Below are 21,903 nucleotides of genomic sequence, written 5' to 3'. Positions count from 1 at the left end.
TTTTGGTTACCACCTGTTTGAACTCATATGGTTGGAAGCTCCATAAGAGGGCATTGGATGTGGAAGAAGGTGAGTGCATGGCCCAACACTTCCAGTTTTGTTTTTAAAGGCACAATTCTATGCACATCTAGACAGAAGAAAGCCTACAGCTCCCAACATTCCCCACCATGGCTGGCTGGGAGTTGGAAGGCTTTTTTCAGACTAAAAGTATTATTGTGTTTTTATTTTTATTTGGCGGTTTTTATGTTGACATACATTTGTAAAAATTTGATATTTTATCATGTTGTATTTTAAGGATTCAACAGCTTTGGCTATTGGGTGTTCTAGAAGTGGCATAACTAAATAGGCGCAAGTTGTGTTCCTTCTAGGCAATCCCTGTTTGCAGCCCGGTAAGTACATTCCAAACTGACTGAAATGACTAAAAAGAGTTCACAAGGCAGCCCCACGTAGAATGTGACTTAGGCCTCCTTGTTTACTCTTAGTTGCCTCCAGCACCAGCTTGTCAGTTTGAAGTTGTGTGCTGATTTCATGATCTTAGATTCCTGACCAACATCTTGTGGAGGCCAATGACTTATGGATCAACAACAAAAAGAGGAACCATATCACCCAAAAGGGGTTTTGCATAAAATCTGCATACGTTATGAGGAAATGAAAAAATACATATTCAGTATTATATTCACATGCAATTACAATGTGTCTCACCACTGCAACTAAGTGACCCAGGTTCCTACTTTTCTTGGCACTAACTGAACATAAGTTCTTACGATTTATTTTCTTAAAACTAAAATTGGACAGCAAAATCCTTCAAATAAAGGCTGGTCCTCTAGCAGCCTTTCAAATGAAGGACTGTCCTTTGTTAAAAAAAAAAAAAAAGTGAGTCCTCCTGCTCTTCACAAGTCTGCCTTGTGACCAGTGGGCCCATCCGCCATCACTGTAGCTATGTATCAAGACCTGCAGGCAGACTTGCCAGACACCCAAGAGGTCAGGGGGTCCCTACAGAGGCAAGTGGGGACAAAATGCCCAAGTCATATTTGCTTTTTTTCCTTTCAAGGGCAAGCTCCCTCTCCAAAAAGAGCATGCAGCCTCGGACTGCAGAGCATGGCAGATGGTGCAAGCACCCAGCTAAGCAACACAGGTGCAAGAGCAGGAGGGTGTCCTCAGGCACCCTCACCTCCCGGAGGACCCTTTAGGCTGGACAGGGGGCCTCTCCTCAAGTGAAAACTCCTTGCGAGGGATGCAGAAATTAGCCTTTAGGGTGAGTTATACTGCAACATCATGTTGGGGGAGGAAGACCCCCTTCCCCCCATGGAGAAAAGCACACTCGATCGTCCCTTATTACTGAGTTGTCAAAATGTCAGGTGCTCTCCAGAACTCTACCCCAACCACTTTGTGGTTGGCTCCTGAAGGAAGGGTGGAGGCACTGCAAGTGAATGTGAAACCTAAAACATGTTTTTGCGATTTGAGGTTATTTAATTTATTACATATTTTGAATAAAAAGTGCAGTGGGGTTTTGCTTTCATTTTTCTCTCCTTCCCTCCCTCCCGCCTGCACACACACACACAAAACCATAAAACACTTTTGCAATACAATCCTATGCCTGTTTACTTGGAAGTAAGTCTCACTGCATTCTGTAAGGATTACTCATAAGTCAGTGCAAATAAGATTGCCACTCCAAAATGTAGCAACTTGTTTTCCCTTTCCCTTTTCTTTTTTCCCTTGTTTGGTAAAGGACGGGTTGTAGTTAAAAGTTGTGGGGAGACTGCGTTAGCCAAAATAAAACAAAAATGCCAACAGTTTAGGTTCATGGCCACTGGATGTGAGTGAATGAAGACTGGCTGGCTACTTGCTTCGTTCCTTTCCATAAGATTCACCATCACAAAGACCCAAACTCGGAAGAAGGAAAAGTGCAACCTGCTCATATTCTTCCTGAGTAACAAAGCCAGATCCATTTCTATCCGCATCCTGGAACCTCTGCAGTGTTTCAAGCAACTCCATCACTGAGGGCATCGGCCAAGGCTGGGAAGCCGCTAGTAAGAACCGTCGCCAGTCCACAATGTCTGTATTCACCATTAGCAGGGATGCCAGGTTTTGTAACTGCAACACAACAACGCAGATATCCAGATGAACAGTCAAACGGCCTTCCCTAATGCCGAACTATAACGTAACATCCAATACTTCTGGACAGAACCAGATGTGAGGAGTCTGGTGAAATGGTGCACAATAGTTAGGGGCAGGATTATTTTACAGAATTACTAAGGAATTAATTAGGAAGCAGCAGCCCTAGGCAGATTAGAGAAGAAGACCAGGGATTTTTCAGTCCCAAGGGAAATTCGGTTTCAGAGAAGCCCATGGTGGGCACATTCGAATGTTGGTTGAAGTGAAATGCAAATGGAGCAGTGCCCCAAATATCAGCATGTGTCACTTGAATAGGGAGTTGAGCAAAATATGCCACCAGTAACTAAGAGGCATTTCATTGTTCTTGGTGGGGAAAACTGCATGAAAGGTGTGACACCAAATGGGGTTTAGTGAAAAGAGGGTGGGACCAGGGAAGGGGCTATAAATATACACAGAAAAATGGAGAGACAGGCAGACTATGGCTTCACTGACAGTGATACCAACATGAGTAAAGTATAGACTCACAGAATGATAGTAGAGTTGGAAGGGGCCATGAAGGCCATCGGGTCCAACCCCCTGCTTTTTCAGGACACCACGTTACACCATTCTACTCAGATGACTGTCCAGTTTCTCCTTGAATGGCTCTGGTTTGGGAGAGCCCATGACCTCTCCAGGCAACTGGTTAGGTTTAGGGTTAGGGTCATTAAGTTACACCATTTCTCTGACAGTAAGGAAACTGTTTCTGATATCTAACCTAAATCTGGGTTGTCACAACTTGAATTGATTATTCTGTGTCCTACACTCTGGCATCACAAGAAAAGATCTTGCCCTTCCTCTTTGTGACAACCTTTGTACTCATAGAGTGATAACATGAGAGAACTGGGCATGTTCAGCCTTAAGAAGAGAAGACTGAGGGGGGACATGATATTCCTCTATATGTACCTCAAAGGCTGTCACAAAGAGGAAGGTCAAGATCTCTTCTTGCTGATGCCAGAGTGTAGGACACAGAATAATCAAATCAAGTTGTGATGACCCAGATTCAGGCTGGACATCAGGAAAAGCTTCCTCACTGGCAGAGCAAAACAACAGTGGAACCAGCTGCCTAGAGAGGTGGTGGGCTCTGCCACACTAGAGGCATTCAAAAAGAAACTGGACAGTCATCTGAATGGGATGGTGTAACAAGCAGATGGGTTGGACCTGATGGCCTTCATGGCCCCTTCCAACTCTATTATTCTATGATTCTATGAAGACTAAACAAGAAGCCACACTTTTGTTTAAAAGCCACAGTTCAACCTTGGGAGTATTCCTGGAAACATCTTATCTTCCCTATCTGCATCCTTCTTTTTGGAGCTATAATTGCCTGAGCTTACAGGGATATTCTGTGCATACACTATGCACCAAACTGGATTTTAATCTTACTGGACTTTATTGGTAGGGTCCATGATAAGGGCTGTTGCATGCTGTACGGATGACACATTCTCAGGGCTATGGATTATATCCTTCTGGCATGGGCATCAAACTGGCTAAGGGATTATCTGAGCCCTTAGAGCACAGAGATTCCAAAATGTGTGTGTGGAGGGCTTGGTGTCAAGATCTTTGCATGTGGGAGAAACACTTGCCTGCATGTCTGATCTTGTTTTGGCCTTTAAGAGTCACATCACACAGAGCGTCCAACACAGTTGGCAAAGCTACCATGGCTCTCTGTGTCTGTGTGTGTGTGTGTGTGTGTGCGCGTGTGTGTGTGTGTGTATGAGGGAGCGGGGTGCAAATTGGTTCCTGTCCTCCTCTAAAATCCCTTCCCTTGCATCAGAACCTACAGCCAGGACTCACATCACACAGAGGCTTCAACTCAGACAGCAAAGCTGGCTCTGTCCTCTGTGGGAATGTGTGAATAAACTCACTCCTTTTGCTAGGCTCACTTCCTTTGCCCCAAGAGCATCAGGGAGTTGCTTAGATTCTTTGCTTGAACCCTGGTTCTGGAATATCTGAAGGAGACATTTGCATCCCTTTCTTCATGCAAGATGTCTAGATGATCATCCCCAAAAAACATCTGAATCCCTTCCCCTGACTGGAATGTCCAAAGAAGACATGTGAGGTCCTCTTCTGCTTGCCAAATGTCTAGGAAGATTATCACTGAAACCCTTTCTAGACTACCTATGACAGTAGAAGTTTAGATATTAGACTGAAGTGAAAGTACTTTGGCCTACTGCCAAATAATGCTGGTTGCATGATTTCTGAAGAATATAACCATTAAATTTATGCTGTGGAATTTACAGCAATAAAGCAACCTTACTAATTTAGGGTCTTCTGTGTCAGAATGCCGGAATGTGTGCGGATTGGAGACTGAAACAAGGCCTATACATTTTTAAATCAGCAAATTAATAATACCAACATCATAAATGGAGAGGTGCATCCAGGAATCAGGAAGCAAGTTTGAGCCAAGATTCAAAGTAATCAAGTCATAAAGAAGATCAATGAATGTTTTGCTTGGTATTAAACCTAGGTAAAGAACAAGAGAAAAGAAAAAAATGATATCATGATGTAACTCATATTACAGGAAAAAAACTATTATATTTTCACTTCCTGGTATTGCTCCAGTTTTTGTTTCCTAATTCTTGCATGGTACTTGTAATTTAGATATAGCTCTACATAGCTTTATGTTTTCAAATAAAATGCATGTCATATATATTCAACAATCAACCATAGTCTAAAGACACTGACAGTCTGATCCCAATCATGTTAATTCAGGAATAAGTGTTTAATGATGTTTGCTTCCTAGCTTAATCTTTAGGGCTGTAACATTAATGTGATCTTGAACAAATCAGGCATGTGATTGTACCAACTGAGTTTAGTCTGCTGCCCTTCTAAGATAAACAGGCTGTTCTTCTTATTTCATTCTATCCCCTTCCTTTGTTCTCCTTTTTCATCTGATCTCTCCCAGGTACTTGAATACAAAGAACCTGTGTGGAATAGAATAATTTTAAAAAGCAGATCCTATGCACACTTACTTGAGAGTAGGCCAGATTTAATATATTACTACTTCTAAGTAGATACACACAGGATTGAGTTACTGGTATGGATGTTTCTTATGGATATTTGACACAATCCTGGAGCTGCAAAAAGCAAAGGCCTGGAAAAGGTGAGTCACCAGCCCTGTTTCTGAAGTCTGCAGTATTCTGTACTTGGGGTACATAGGCGGATCGGTCCTAGGAGAACTCAGGGCAGAAGAACCACCCAAGAGGCTTGTGCTGACTTGAGTGAGAAGTAGGAGGAAAGAAGCCTTTTTTCGTTATTGTTTGGTTGGGGCTTTTTCATTCCCCTCTCATTGCTTCCATTGGGAGAAAAATGCAGCTCCAGGACTGGTGCAGTTTTGTGGCTCATATTGAGGGAGCAGGAAGGATTTGGACACAGTGGAAATCTGGCCCACTGTGCCTCCCTTTCTGCCCACACCACCGTGAGAGCCTCAAGGGTGCAGAAGGGATAGCGAAATAGCTTTCTGCCACCCCAATGAAGTCTCTGATATCAGACTGCCTCCTCCAAGCACAGATATGGGGAAGCCTACCATATCCTAGGGTTCTTGCAGCACCTGCTCAGGAACCATAGACCTGTGCCCTAAGTCCCCATATAGATGAACACGTTTAACAAGGAATGACTTGTGCCATGACCCCTAGCCTTGGGCCTTCCAGTATGTAGAAAATTCTGGTAATGTACAGGCTACTTTCTTGGGTGATGGACTGTCAGTGGTCAGGGCAGAATCACCATCTCCTCCGTGTTGCAGAAGGCTCAGGTTACAAAATCGGGTAAGGGCCCTTTAAGAACTCAGCACATCAAAGGTATTGTCAGCCTCCTTAAGATTTAGTTGGCTTTAGCGTCTTCTGAGACAATGGGTGGGTTTGCCTTTCATGACAGCCTATCGTGGTACATTGCCTTTTCAGGTTACCCTAAAGTGCTAGGAAGCCACAATGAGCCGGACAGATGACTGGGCTCAACACGGTGGCTTCCTCCTCCTTCCCCTTCTTTCCTCCAGGCAGTATCCTGGGAGACACCATGGGGAGGAACAAATTTGACTGTAAAATAGTTACTGCTGTGCAAACAGGGTTATGCCCTGAAGCAGCAAAGAGGATGAGAGGACTGGTCAGGCACCCTAGCCTCCTGCTGCAGAAGAGACTCTGGAGCAGGGATGGGAGTGCCTGATCCACTCTCAGGCAAAAGGGAAGATCAGCCAGCTGGGTGGTGCTGCCCCAGTTGGAGTTGCACTGCTCAGCTGATTCCCCTGCTCCCGCCTGAGAGGCTTTCCCTAGAGTAGGAGCAGGAAGGGAGAACCTGGGCTGGAAAAGGATGCTCCCTTCTTAGTGGATCCCCCTAGCCCAGGTGCTCCTTCCCCATTTCAGCTGGAGAGCCAGCTGCTCAAGGAGGCTCAGACAAGGCTAGGCTGTGGTCAGCCAAGAATGGAACATCCAAGCCAAGCTCAGGTTTGCCCTTCACCAGTGTGGCTTGAGTGGCTTTCAGTCCTCTCTAGCAGCAGTAAAGAAGAGGGCAAGCCCACCCTGTCCAGCTTCCTTTTGGGAGAATAATGCTCTGGCAAGCTCTGGGTTGGGGAAGCCAGTGTGTTCAGATTTCATGACAAGCAACAATAAACAACCACTGTAGCATGTTGTGTCATGCAGTCCTAGTTAATATCTTCTTAGTGTCCTACAAGTAAAAGAGAGTTCCAGCCAGCAGGACCAGCTTGGAGCAATTCAAGAACCCACTTTCTTGCATCAATCTTGCTACCAACTTCCCCACAGAGCCTCAGGGGACTACAGAACTGGAAAAGTTACTTTTGGTGACACCACAGAATTAAGTGCGAAGTATTTTGTAGCAGAATAAGAATTTTTACCAAGGTCCCAGTGTAGGTTCCAGAGTTCAGATTTCTTAACCTAAATTACCTCACACAGTTGTTTTAAATATAAAATTGTTAGAGAAGGTAATCATGGTCCTCATCTTGAGGTTGTTGGAGAAACATTAATGTACAATAAACAAAGCTGTGGAGAGCTGATCTAATTGAGGTAAATTATCTTTGAAAAGTAGGTAGTACTTAAAAGTGTGAATCTTTAAAAGGAGCTACAAGTTATAAGTTGAGCAGTCAAAGTCACTATAAGTAAATGATAAAGTTTAATTCAGTTTTTCTTTGAGAGAGAGAGAGAGAGAGAGAGAGAGAGAGAGAGAGAGAGAGAGAGAGGCCCCACGCAGCACAGCTTATAGACTTAACAGACACATGCACAAGCCAACAGCTTATATAAATATAACTTCAGAGGAGAAATGACTGGCCTCTTCAATGATACACTTAAATCCATTTATGTTACTCAAAAGGGGGCATAGGTAATTAACTTGGTACACAATTTTATTCTGTTCAATATCACAGAACTGTAATGTTGCAAAAGTTGCCATCATTTGGGGCCAGTACAAGCATCTGGTCTATATTATAGAAATGCAGTTATGTTTAAACACTAGAACAGAAACCTGCCCATGCCATGTCAATAGCCATCTGTATATGACCAGGGGCCGAGTAGGCATCACATTTAATGAAATTTGCATTTAGCATATAGGGTTTGCCCATCCCACCACCATGCAAGTGGCATCAGCTGCCTACTGAGTTGCAATTGAAGACTAAGTTAAAAGTTTGGCTTATAATGGCCTGCACACGACTGCTTTGGTAAGTGTCAAGTGATGCACAGATCAACGGAGAGCTGTTGGGATCACAGGCAGTTTGGAGCAAGAGAGAAAATGTAGCCTCTGCTTCTTCTGCTGCAGAATTGACCAAAATCCCTCATCTGAAATGGCTCTTTGCATTAGGAGGAAATCCTCCACACTGATGCCAGCAGGGTTCTCCCCGCCACCCCAAATGAAAGAAGCAGCTTTAAAACTGATTTTCCTCCCAGGACTACAGCGTGGGAGAAAAAAGTTAAATTGTCCCAGCCCCATGTTTGCTTCTAACCTGGCAATTATCAATCCCCTTTCTCCTGCAGCTGTTGCTATCTGTACTGAAACCGAACCTGCTTGTTAAGTGCAAAGAAGCATTTAACATTGGCGTTAGGTTTGGTCTTTGGCTCAGCTTGCAGCATCGATGTGCCATGAATGGATCTACCCCATGCAACATCTGGCACTTACTGCAGCAGTCGCACATGTGCCTTGGCACATTATCAAGCATGCAGCTCAGCTCACATTCACAATGCAAGCAATTAACCCATTTTCCTTCATCAGAATTGTTGTAGTGAAGTGTATGCAAATAGGTGTCAGTACACTGCCAGAGGGTGTGTTGCTTCACATATACAATAACTTATTTGGCTGTGTGGACTGCCCCTCGGCAAGGATCAATTTATAAGACAGTAACGAATCATATTTGAAATGCTGATTGGTTTTCAAGTGCAAAAAAAAAAACAAAAAACCTTCTTTGAGAGGCAAAAATTACAACTGACAAAACAAGTTCATGTTACCACATGAAGTTTACAAAAGACTGAGGAAGATATAATGGAATATAATGTATTTCACTACAGTCCCTTGGCTATAGAACATGTGTGCACCCAAAGGGAAAAAAGTACTGGGGTCAACATTCCCTGTTCCAAAACTGCTGCCTTTCAAAGTGGAATATGTTGTGCATTGGGGAACCCATACAGGTTCTTGCCATCTTCTGAGCTTCCATTGTCAGGTAGTGAGTTGGGAGTCTGGTGAGTGCAGAGAGAGAAGGATTTTTGCCACTGTTGAGGCTAGCTAGCTTGCTTGTTTGTTGCCTTTGTAGACTGCCCCATAGCCAGAGGCTCTAGCTGATGTGCAGTGACTTCTTGTACCATGGCTACTTCTAGCAAGCTCCATTCCGTCAGCTAATAAGTCAATCCAACTATGCGTGCATTTGAAGGTAGCAAGGCTCTACATCTACAGTTGCAACAATCTAAAAGCATCAAGAAACTGGAGAAGATTGCATGGATTATGTGGTACCTTCTAGAGTCAGGTGTATTTAAGGTGTCTTATCCAGAGTGTACACAGGAGAGATCCTTGGTGCATAGGTAAGAGAGAGAGAGAGAGAGACAGTATCTTCAACTTGTTTTTATTCCTGAAACATTTCATTCTGCATGTGGCTTTCTTCACATTCCTGTAATTTCTGATGGATTAAAATATTCACAAAAGGCCCATTTCTTCATTTCTTCTATTATGGGTAGATGATTAAAACAATGTTTTGGGATGTCATCGACAGCTATGGTCTCTATAGCAGCTACTGGCACATGAAGATCTTTCCCAGCACTGGCAAACCAAAGCAAGCACTACACAGAACACTCAAACTAAGGAATGAGCACTATAAATCTTCAAACTGTTTTGGAATCCCAAGCAACTAAGATAGCCCAATGGATATAAAGGGTATTTACCAGCTGCTGCAGGAAACAACAAATTTCCGGAAGAATGAAAATCCACAGGAAATTAAACTAGTCAGTAAAAACAGTTAGAACAATTATTTAAACATGCAAGAATAAAATAATGTTTTAGTAAGATGTGGGATTTTATACAGTCATTTGAAAGAAATTGTTCTATTCTTCAGTAACAGGTAAGAAAAGTAACATTCCAAACCACTTGCTTTAAAATAAAGAATGTTTAACTGTCCTCAGACTGACATGATACATTGAGGCAATAATCCTATGGCCTTCTGATATCGTTTGAGGAATCATAGAATTAGTTGGCACCCCAGTTCAGAGAGCACGCTGTGACTCCAAATCCTGAGCCCTGTCCTGCCACATTCACAGCCAGCTCAAAGAGAACCATGCCAGCTGCCTCTCTGAGGTTGGAAATCAACCTTGGAGAAGAAGAAACCAGGCGTGCCGAGAGTGAGACAGTGAGGGGGTTGGTGCCAGCAGCATATGCCATATCCAAACAGTAGCCCAGCCTTCTTCCCTCCCATTTCACATTTAACAGAGATGGCTAAAACTGGCCATCTAGATGAAGTTTGGGTAACCAGAAATAACCATGCCACATGCTGCACATTCAGTGGATGTAAGTCTCCAAGGCACCAAATTCTGCCCTAAGTTCACACTGGTATTAGTTTAATAACCTGAGGTGGAATGGGCTGGGGGAACACATGATATTTGTCTCCACTCCACCAAGTCAAGCAAAAGTTTTAACTTAAAAATAGTTTATATACCTATACGAAATATATACCCAAAATATATACTTCAGGATTTTATAAAAAAATATAGTCCACACATATCATAGTATTTGACAATGACATGTTAAAGAATAATACCTCTACAGCAGGGACACAGAACCTGTAGGGCTGCAGATGTTTTGGATTCTAATGCCCATAAGCCCCAGCTAGCATAGCCAGTGGTCAAAGTTGGGGGCTGTGATCAGACATTTGGAGGGTTACAACTTCTCCACCATTCCACTAAATTATCTGACCATCTTAGTCTTCAATAAGAAACTTTTCAAACACACAAATACATTCAACTTTTCTTAGAATTTTTATTTTTCTTCTCTCTCTTCATCTGTACAATATAGTATTCCATCCTCCCCCGTACCCTGTCTGCATCCAGTTTTTCTGTTGGGCATTTTCATTCTAGTTGTTACAACAAGGTTTATTATATCCTTTTATGAACAACATATATTCATATAATCCTATAGAATCAGTTTAATGGTAAGCTTCACCTATTTTCCTTGAGAATGTTCTATCTTAAACAAGCATGCACCATATACGTTTAGCATATTCTTCTACTTCTCTTACACTTGCTATGAAGTGTAAGGTATGCTTTCCTAAGTTTTGCTGGTATCAAAAATGAAATCAAGTAATCATGTATTTGTTTGTGTCATATTTAATAGATGTGGACTATTTTTACTGAAGCATGGAAATAGTTGTCCATATACTTTACAGCAAGAGTTCTCAAACTTTCTACCCCAAGTTCCACTTGAGAGGGCTAAAAATTACTGAGGCATTATGGGAGCAGATCCACTGTAAATTGCTGGTACAATCCCCAGCTGGGGGAATTCAGTTTGCTTCTTCACTTCCATAGCTATAAAAATACAATGAACAGTTTAACACTGTTCCACGCCCTGACTATGGAATGCGCTCTGCAGAGAGGTTCACCTGGTGTGGACTTTATATGCTTTTCAGTGCCAGGTAAAACCCTTTTTATTTACCCAACATTTTAAAGCTTAAATAATTTTAATCTGGTTATATTAATATCCTCAGTTGCATTTTATCTTATTATTATAGTCATTGGTTGTTTATATTTAATGTTTATTTATATTATATCGTAAGCCATCCTGAGACAATTGGTTTGTATAGGATGGGATAAAAATATTCTAAATAAATAAATATTCTAAATAAATAAATAAATAAAAATAAACACTAATGCTAATTTACTTCCCCTTCATGAGATCAGTGGCCACTCTACCTAGGCATACGACAGCTTTTAAAAAAAGGATTTTTCATAAACATAGTACTGGGGAACCAGTGTATACTGTACAAAAGTTAAGTTTTAAATAAAATAAAATAAAATAAAATAAATTCTCTTTTTCATCTGATTCAGGTGTGACTGTCTTGGTGTTGAACCAGTGTCTGAGCAAGGTGATCGATTGGATGAGGTCTCATAAACTGAGACTTAATCCTGACAAGACAGAGGTCCTGTTGGTAGGTGGGTCCCTTGTTCATTTGGACGACATCTCTTCTGTTATGGATGGGGTTGTATTCCCCCTGAAGGACAGGGTTTGAAGTTTGGGGGTGCTTCTTGACCCACAGCTGACCTTAGAACATTAGGTGAGCTCTGCAGTCAGGTTCAGCTTCAGCTGATTTTCCAACTCCTTGCCTATCTGGACAAGCAAAACCTGGCAGCAGTGATCCATGCCCTGATAACCTCTCACTTAGACTATTGCAATGCACTCTATGTGGGCCTGACCTTGAAACCGGTTCAGAAATTGCTATTGGTGCAGAATACAGCAGCTCGCCTCTTAATGAGAAAACCAAGGGATAAGCATGTTACTGCAATGCTATGTCACCTTCACTGGCTTCCAATTGAATTCCGGGCCCACTTTAAGGTACTTACGATAGGCTCTAAACGGTTTAGGATCTGGATCTCTAATGGAATGTCCCCTCCCATATATATCTGCCCATACCTTCAGGTTACCAACAGAGGTCCTTTCCCAGGATCCTGCTGTGAAGGACATAAAGAGAAGGGCCTTTTCAGCCTTGGCACCCTGGTCATGGAACCAGCTCTCCAGAGAGGTGTGCTTGATACTATTAATTTTATAATTATTTATACCATATTTTGCTTTTACATTTTCTTCTAATTAAAGTGATATTTATTGGTTTCATTTTGTGATTGTTTAAATGTGTAAGGTAGCATTTGTTATGATTTTAAATTTTTAATATATTGTAAACCATTCTGAGGTTCATTGACTAAATGGGAATGGAATAGAAATGCTTTAAATAAAGAATAAATAAACACAGCAGTACCTCAGCTCACGACCCAAATCAGGTCACGAGCAAAAATTTCATAAAAATTTTGACTCAGGTTGCAAGCTCTGCATTGGGTGGTGATCGCGATCGCGGCCATCTCCCCACACCCCCGAGTGGGGAGATGGCCATGATCACGGTTGCACTCATGCAGGAAAGAAGGGTGCAATCTCGGCCATGTCCCCACCAGCACGGTCATGCCCATCTCCCCACTCCCAAGCGCACCTGCGATTGCGCCCATCTATGGCCGCAATCGTGATCACGCTCATGCAGGGATGACGGGCGCAATCGCGGTCATGCTGGGGGAGGTGTGAGAGATGGCCGCGCTCGTGCTCAGGGTGGGGGGAGGGAGATGGCTGCGATCTTTGTTGTTGTCACTTTGCTTCAAATTTTTCTGATTAAAAAAAGTTACAGAATGGATTAACCTTATTTACACTGAACCTTATAGGGAAATCTGACTTGGCTCATGACCAATTTGGGTCACGACCAGAGTCCTGGAATGGATTAAGTTCATGAGCCAAGGTACCACTGTACATTGCTGTGTGTTCATTTTGAGAAGCAAAATCCAGGCCATTGAGCTGCTGATCACTTAGCACTAAGACTAACATTTCAACCAACCAAAAGCAAAAAAGAAAGAGATGGCCCAATTGTCATCCAGGTTTTTCCTCCTCTTTCCTCTCTTGCCTGCAGATAGGCTCAGTGGGGTCCACACTGGATCCAAGACACAGTGTGACTGGACTACTTTCATCATGAACCCAAAGTATAATGCAGGCTGGCTAGGTTTGTCCATAAGGAAACTTGTCCGAAGAATAATCAAGACTATTGCCAGTCAATTATCTTTATTATGCAGACTGCAGACAACTACCTAAGCAACTAGAAGAGAGAGATAAACCAAGCAAGCTTTGCTTAATACAGTGCCTTGTTAGCACCAGGTAGATCTCTAGATTTGTTGTTGTTGTTAGTTGCGAAGTTGTGTCTGATCCATCGTGACCCCATGGACAACATTCCTCCAGGCCTTCCTGTCCTCCATCATCCCCCGGAGTCCACTTAAGCTCACACCAACTGCTTCAGTGACTCCATCTAGGCACCTCATCCTCTGTCTTCCCCTTCTTCTTTTCCCATCAATTGTTCCCAGCATTAGGCTCTTCTCCAGTGAGTCCTTCCTTCTCATTAGGTGGCCAAAGTATTTGAGTTTCATCCTCAGGATCTGGCCTTCTAAAGAGCAGTCAGGGTTGATCTCCTCTAAGACTGACTGGTTTCATCTTGCAGCCCGAAGAATAGGGAGAATCATCACTGATGGAGGAGTTGTGGCTGGCACAGAATCAGGCAGGAGTCTTCACCATCTTTTCATCTTCCCTTCCTATGTCACCTGTGTCCATGATCATGGCTAGTGGGATGCTACTCCCACAGGACTTGCTAACACTGTTTCCTGGAGCAACATATTCCCCAATTCTGTCCAGCAGTGATAGCGGACACTTTGATTCGCAGGTGCTCCCATTAGCAACACTCCCCCGAAGTACAAAGTCTTGGTGGCATCAAGTCATGTAGAAGTGTTATTCCAGGAGTGGTGGACAGAAGTGACAGCAGGGAGAATGACAGCAAAATGGAGACAGCAAGTGATCACCGCCTGGCTTACTCCATGCTCTGGACTGGGGCTGCCGCTGGTGGGTGCCCCTTTTCCAACTGGGACAGGAGAAGGAAGAGGTGGTTGTGGCTAGTGAGCCCTCTATTGTCCAAGTTTGGTGATAATTAACTGTGCTTGGTTTCCTCCCCTCTGCCTCCTTTGTATTGCCACTCATTTCACCTTCCTTCCATTCCCCACTCTTTTCTGGTGCAAGTGAAGTAGAAAAGCCAGATGGCTAGTAGCCACACACCGTACTGTCTGGGAGGACGAGTGGAAAGAAGGTGGTCAGGGAAATACTGCAATGGCCCATAGTGTGAGAGGCACTGCCATGTGATACCGTTTGATGACCATCTGTCTCTCATTCTAGTCTCTGTTGTTCTGCAATCACCCACTCCAGCCATAACAACATGAGCTGGTATTTAGACATCATTTTCCCCCCAAGTTTTTTAGACCACATTTTAGTTTCGTGTCATTTTGGGGTTCTGCTTGGCTTAATTCTTACCTTCCTTATTTTGTAAGTGAAAGGATAGCCTCAAGGCCCTAAGGTGCCTTCCATTTTCCTAGCAGATAAATTGCATAAGCTGCTCACAATATATTTGGCTAGTGTGTGGTATACATAATAATTATTAAGCAAATATACATTGATACACCCTTCTAGCTTTTTTGTGGAGACACAATGGAGCAATTGATACATAGCTAATCACTGCCAAATGAACTTTCCCTTTCCCATTCAGAGTCGGATGAACACTCAGAACTTTCACAATTAGCCATCTGTTCATCAGCCTGTGTAGTTCTATTCCTTTGGCAAGATAGGTTCCACAACTGAATGGCCTTTTGAGGATCAAACCTTTTGATATCTGGAGAATTCATCCGGATGATCATGAGATCAGTCATGCTTTCAAACATTTGTTTTGAATGTGGCTGCATCATTGTAAGCTTCATTTGGCCGAACCCTCGTGCGGCTTCACTGGAACTTGCAGGCAGTGCCAGGACAAGATCTACTAGTGTCAAGATGTTTGGGTATTTGTGAGAATAATTGGTGTTGACTGAATCCCAGGTTAAGCTCCGAATGCTTTGGTATCTAGAAAGGATAAGGGTTATTACATTTGTTTTCCTCACTAATATTATCAGCAAAATTAATTTAATTTCAACTAGTCCACATTTACATCAGCTGGCTTATTACCTAGTATATAGTTCTGCTTTCAACATGTTCCATTCTGTCTCGATCTCATCAATTTTCACTTTGGCACTTTCCAGGACTGGCTCATAATACTTTGTCAAGACAGACACTTCCATTTCACCAAATTCTGTAGAAATGTTAATGTTAATTTTAAAATATTCATCTGACATGTTTCAGGAAGAAATTATTCATTGAGATGCTATCACATTGCCAACACATAGGGTTTTCTGTACCTTGTTTGATTTTGTCTGGCCACAGCTTAAAACTTCCAATAGTGCTTGCTCGCAGAATATCTTCACTAGCATCGCAAAAGCAACCACACAGCTGGTCCAAAAGATTATTTAATAATTCTATGCGCACTGCTGATATATTGTCATGTCCTACAAGCTGGTAACCATGAAAGTGTGTGATAGTTTCCACCAGATGCTCTCTAGGCCCTGTTCTGAAAAACAGAACATTGAAGAAATGGAGGTTGTATGTTCAATTCAGATATAGCCAGTAATATGCCGTATTTGAGCAGAATATACAACCTGGCTTGATACATTCGAAGTGTTTCCCGCATTGACTGAAATGTTGCAAACACATCTGCAATGGAAGAGTTCTGATCCTGGGCCACACGAGACAGAATGTTGAGGACATTAACAACATCCAGTAAGAAATGAGAAAACTTGATGATGTCTATTTTCAGAAGGAGCTTTAAGAAATCTTTGGCTTTCTGGTGATTTGAAGAACATGGCTCTTCTTCTATCTGGAACTCATCAAGAAAAGCAATTCAATAACACACTGGCAAAACCCTCCCCCATTTCTTCATTTATTATTTCTTCTACCCATGTATGTTTTAAAGAGTATTTACCTTACTCATATGGAGGACAATTGCTGGGTAACCTTTAAGAAGGATTTGAAGAGCAGTCTGCAGGCGAAGAAGCCATCGAGAGCCACCAATTCGAGAAGGGATTGCTGGTTTCAGTTTCAGAGAATCATAAACTAGCTTGAGGTTGCTCTTATTTAGCAGAGAATTATGATAAAAATAGTATATGTTCTTCAAAAGATCTGTTAGAATAGTGTATGGCTGAGTACTCTTCAGTGCAGCCTTGTAAGCAATTTCAAGCCGATGCACAAGGCAGTGCACACCTTGAACACGTGGCTGGATTTCCGTCAACAATTTAGCCACCCCATTGTTTTGCCCTACCATAATGCCTCCACCATCACTTCCAAACCCAACAAGTTTACTTGCCCAGTCATGGCTGGGCAAATTGAGTTGCAGATTGGCTTGCAATGTTTTCAGAATAGCATTTTTCACAGCAAAAGCATCAAATTTCTCTACTGGCTGAACTCCAACCATCTGGCAGCAGACTTTTCCTTGATATGCATAGTGGACATATACAAGAGCAGCTTCTGTGATTACATTGTCTGTCACACCATCACTAATGAGTGAGAAAAACTTGCATTGTTCTAATTTCTCTTTCAAGGCCCTTCGTTCCACTTCAGCAATAAAATGAATAAAAATTCTTGCTGCCTTGTCATTTCTAAATACAGAACCAATATCCACTCCCTTCATATCATCCAGTTTGCACATCCAGTCCAGGTCTCTGAAGGGTCGTCCAGTTTTGGCAATGGCATGGCACGTTCTGAAGAGGTTTTCCATCCTTCCTAAGACGGTTTTGCTCATGCTCTTTAACATCTGCTCTGTGGTAGCTGTATCTGGAATAGAACTACTGGCTGCTTCCATACAGGTTGCCCATGCATGAGCTTCGCTGTTGTGGTGGTTGCTGACTAACTCAAGGATGAAATCATCAGTCCCAGAACAAAAATTATGTGTCTTCTCTCCTAAATCCACATTGTGTTTCTGACACAAAGAACAGTACATTATGCCTCTGTCACTATCATGTTTGAGCCATGGGTACTTTGACAGCCATATTTTTGGAAACTGGCGATTCTTCTTCGATTGCCTCTGGATGCCTGGAGTTACATTCTTGCTTTTAAATTGCTTCAGTGCTGCTATGGCTATAAATATTTTAAATACAATTTGGCATTAACATGCTTTTTCATGACAAATCAATTTTCTTGTTAATGTGATTTCTTATTTTGAAATATAATTTCTGACTTTTTAAGAGAGACTGAGAGAACTGGGCATGTTCATCCTTGAGAAGACTGAAGGGGGACATGATATACCTCTATAAGTACCTGAATGGCTGTCACAAAGAGGAAGGTCAAGATTTCTTCCTGCTGATGCCAGAGAGTAGGACACGGAATAATCAATTCAAGTTGTGATGACCCAGATTCAGACTGGACATCAGGAAAAACTTCCTCACTGGCAGAGCAATACGACAGTGGAACCAGCTGCCTAGAGAGGTGGTGGGCTCTGCCATACTAGAGACATTCAAGAAGAATCTGAGTGGGATGGTGTAACATGGTGTCCTGCAATATCAGGGGTTGGACTCAATGGTCTTCATGGCCCCTTTCAACTCTACTGTTCTATGATTCTAAGAAGGTTTTATTTTAAATGGTGCATAATGCTCACAGGGTTGCAAGTCTCTCCCTGATATTATGCTGCTTCCAAGACATTCAAGTAACAGCTGTGGAGAATTCAGCTGGGGGTGGGGGCAGTCAGAAAAGCAAGAAATATCCAGTAAACCTCAGCACTAAAATAGGGTTAAGTCAGGTAAGTGGGAGTTCTCCTCCACTTGAAATTTCAGAGAAATTTCTTCTTCTTGAAAAAGACATTTTCCAAATGTTCAGTGCGGCTTTTGGTTTTCTACACAAAGTAGGTATGTCTTGGTTCTCAAAACAATTGAAATAAAATAAAACAATTGAAAATAAAAGATTCCTAGTAGAAAAATCACAACAATATGCATTTGCATGCCAACAGTACTCGAAAGGAACCGTCACAGAGAGGCAGCAAGCTTTACCACTCAGCAACCCATATTGCTCACAATAAAAATGAGGTGAGCACTGTAACCCTAATTCTTCTCTGGCTCAGGATTTAGTCTGAACTGAGGAGGAGTTGCTTCCCTCCCAATCATATGACTGTTGGTCTCATAGCAACAGCAACTATTGCTTTACTTTAATAGGCTTAGCTCCAAATCTGAGGACCTTGATGACAAAGAATTTTCTAATGGGTTCCCTCTTTGGTCAATGGGTCCTCCTGGGTTTAGTTGCCCATGGCAGTGGGCAGGAATGAACTGGGGCTGGAAGCTGCCTCCTGCTTTCCTACAATGTCCCAGTGGGATATTATGTTGGAGCATTGGGGAAAGTTAAACTTCTCATTAGATCCAGCCACTTAGTGCTGTTCAGAGGGCATGGCGGGAACAGGAATCTGGGAAGAGCCAAAATGGCCATGGTGGGTGGGTCCTGCCAGGATGCTGGAGCCATGGCAGCTCTTTAGTGATGTCCAGTGTGAATTTAGCTCTGGTTCCACCTCCTCCTTTCCTGGATCTTTCAACACTAGGAAATGTAATCTTCTCAGGATGCTAGATAGCAGTTGTTTCTAGGAGAATACTGTCCCCCAACACTCCAGTTGCCAAGTAGGAAGAGGAGGAAGTAGAGAAAGGGAGGGATTAGATGTGGGAAAATTCGGACCTCCTTGTTCCAGTGGAAGAGGAGCAGAATGGAAGGAAATAGCTGTCTTTCTACCACTAGCACTACACCAGGTAAAGGGGATGGGGCAAGTCTGGTTCCAGGTTTCTGAGGGCCCATGGGCAATACATCCTTAATGACCCCTTCACTCAATAAATCTTCTCACTGCCATCCTTGCCAGTTGCTACTCCTCTTCAACCTCTGTCTTATTACTGCTTCTACTTTGCTTGCCCGATAGGAGGAGAGCCAGTAAACAAGACACTAGTTGCATCTACTCTTCTCCTTAGCACCAGCACTATTATCTGAGCCAGAGCAAGAAGCAGGTGAATGAGCAGGGTGCATAAAGTGGAGGATCATGACCTACTAGGGTGTGGTCCCCCAGGACGTGTCTGAACATGCTGGTCCTGGTTTCGGGAACCACATGTGAAGGGGCCAGCAACCGCAAGCCAATTTCAAACTTGCAGGGAAAAAAAACTTTCTCCTAGTACTTGCTGTACTTGCTGATCTGAACGCAGATCAAGTGTCTGTGGAGTGGAGGGAATTCAACAGTTCTGCAGCAAACAAGTTAATCCAATTCCAAATAAAATTCTTTTCATTATCAAAGTATTAGAGGTGTTAAAGTCAATGCAGTGGTAGAAAGAACAAAAACAAGAGTATTAAGGGGAGGAATTCATTAAAACAACCCATGTTCCTCTTTAATGAAGTTTTCTTTCTGCAGAAAGAATTGTGTAATAAGGATATTGGCCTTTTAAAGCAAAGCTGGGTACTTTCCATGTTGCTAGCTAAGCTTCTCTTAATGATCTAATCTTCTTCTTGTGGCTTAAATACTCTGATATTAGTTGACTCTTGTTGAGTCAAAATAGTATTTGGTATATAGCACACAAGTTTCCTTCTATGGTTTCCTTTTTTGCTGACTACCCATATACTTTTCAGCAAAAGCCTACAGATCTGTTTTACTGATCACATTTAAGAGAACACTGTTGCAGAGGATCAAGCAAAGGAAAATGGTGATTTTAAATGAGAAAATGTCAGCTGATCTCTTATTCCTATTTCAAATGGGATTAAGGAAGCAAATGGAAAATAAAGTAGTCTTCTTTGACTATCTGCCACTTGACAGCTTGCTTCAGTGTGTTACTGTCATGTCAGTCTCCAAATATTTCAACATGTTTAGAGAAAGGGTATCACACAGTCTTTAGAGACTGTACCACTTCAGAATATAAGGAGAGAAATCATGTGTTTGAGGACATGGAATTTGCAATATATAGCAGGGTTGGGGGACCTTTTTCAGTTGAGAAATGCATTCTCCTGGGGTAATCTTTTGGGGCTGCCTGCTGGCAGAGAGCAGGACTGGAGACCAATGTGGGCCTCTTCTCTCTTTCTGCCAGTAGTTTCTTTGCATTTTCCTCCTTCAGTCCCTGCCCAACAATCTGTGGAAGATAGATTGCTCTTGACAAGTGCAGAAATAGATCACTTGTAGAAGGCAGTTGAAATTAGGCTGAGGGCAGCATGCATCTCTAAGGAGGCTTCGGCAAATGGGGCAGCATAGAAATTTTCTAAATAAATAAATAAATAAGGTCATGGCTTAACCACCCCTGATATACAGTGTTGGAATAAAACCTTATTTTCACAGAAGTAGTACTCCTATAGGTTGAACCATTTCAGACAGCAGATGGGAATTCAAGGGGTTGAATATTCTTTTATATAATAAAATCCCTCATTGCACAAGGAAAACTAGCATGTCTAGGAAGCTGGAACCCAGCTCCTTGACATAGGTTTTTTTTTCTTGTGGTAACAACCTTTTTGCATGAAAGAGGATTCAGTCATATGAGATTCCACCAATAGTTTGAATGGGTTCACGCCAGCCTCAGGTTTAGCCTCGCAGTGGTGCATCAATAAAAAGTAAGTCTTTGGTCATGTTACTTCCTTGAAAAACTTTGCCCTTCTGCGTATTTCAGTCAGTGCCTCTCACATATAGAAAAATGGCTGCCATTTTCATTTAAAACAGCAACTGAATTTTAACTTATAATTTATGTTGCAACCTTTTCAGAAGCCAGGATTAAGCAGAATATTGATTTTAAAGGAAAATACAAATATAAATAGTTCTGAATAGCATACTATGCATTCATAGTAAGATAAAATGTTGTAAACAGCCTTTGAAGACACAGGGCTTGTTCCTATGCAATGATAGCCAGGTTTGGTTTTGTTTGGTTTTATCCTGGCTTGTTGTACACAAACCAGTTACTCCCTTCTGCTCAGTTACCTCTGCTAGGTTCTCCCAACCAGCTGGAACAGTTAAACAACCCAGAGATACTCTATGCTTAGGGTGTTTAGCATGACACTCTAACTCAACACTCTGGCTTGTCTCTCCCCTGAAAAGCCAGACTTGCAACCCAGGCCAGCAATCTAGGTTTGAACATATAACATTAATTCATCCAGGGACAGGAAGTTGTCACTTGGCAATTTAGCTACCTCTGCTGAAGGTAAAGTCAAAACGGAGCAATCAAGAAGCATGGACCAGCTTGCTAGCTCATTCAGGACAACCTAGGGTCTAAAAATAACCTGAGTTGTAAATTGTGTACAAACCAGGTCATAGGTTTGAAAACAGGCATATAGATTTCTGAACCTGTAAGGGCTATTTCACACATTACACAGTAGCAAATCTGTGTTTACTATTGAACATAAAATCAACAGGAAGTCACAGCCCATCCCAAGTCTTCCTGACAAATATATCTGTAGGGTACACATTTATCACTTTCACTCACAACATTCTGTGGTCTATAGATTTAATTTAGAAATGGACATCTGTAAATGTTAAAATTGGTTTGAGAGAGGCTTCTATTCCTATGCTGTGTGTCATGAGGTGGTTCCTTCATCTCTCTGTCTCCCAACCCAATCTCTCTCCTTTTCCCTTCCTAGCAGATCAAGATAAAAGGC

General features: G+C 42.3%; 2 protein-coding genes across 2 annotated transcripts in view; both read right to left on the bottom strand.

Annotated features, from left to right (window-relative positions):
- The window catches only part of SPEF2 (sperm flagellar 2), a 123,105-nt gene that overhangs the window by 24,718 nt on the left and 76,484 nt on the right, over positions 1-21,903 (bottom strand). The window contains exons 29-30 of the mRNA XM_044431056.1: positions 4,508-4,614; positions 1,912-2,094 (exon numbers count right to left, since the gene is read on the bottom strand). Coding sequence (XP_044286991.1) covers positions 1,912-2,094; positions 4,508-4,614 — 290 coding nt within the window. The remainder of the gene's footprint in view (positions 1-1,911; positions 2,095-4,507; positions 4,615-21,903) is intronic.
- On the bottom strand, positions 14,910-17,260 carry LOC123024093 (E3 SUMO-protein ligase KIAA1586-like). Its single transcript, XM_044431407.1, has 5 exons — positions 16,247-17,260; positions 15,924-16,141; positions 15,627-15,835; positions 15,397-15,520; positions 14,910-15,294 (listed from the first exon to the last, which is right to left on the bottom strand). The coding sequence occupies exons 1-5, from the start codon at positions 17,258-17,260 to the stop codon at positions 14,910-14,912; spliced, it is 1,950 nt and encodes a 649-aa protein (XP_044287342.1).

The sequence above is a fragment of the Varanus komodoensis genome, unplaced genomic scaffold (assembly GCF_004798865.1).
Source record: "Varanus komodoensis strain SLA01 unplaced genomic scaffold, ASM479886v1 scaffold22, whole genome shotgun sequence".
Classification (NCBI taxonomy): domain Eukaryota; kingdom Metazoa; phylum Chordata; class Lepidosauria; order Squamata; family Varanidae; genus Varanus; species Varanus komodoensis.
Note: the sequence above shows the minus strand (reverse complement) of the source record. Positions and strands in the feature narration are given on the sequence as shown.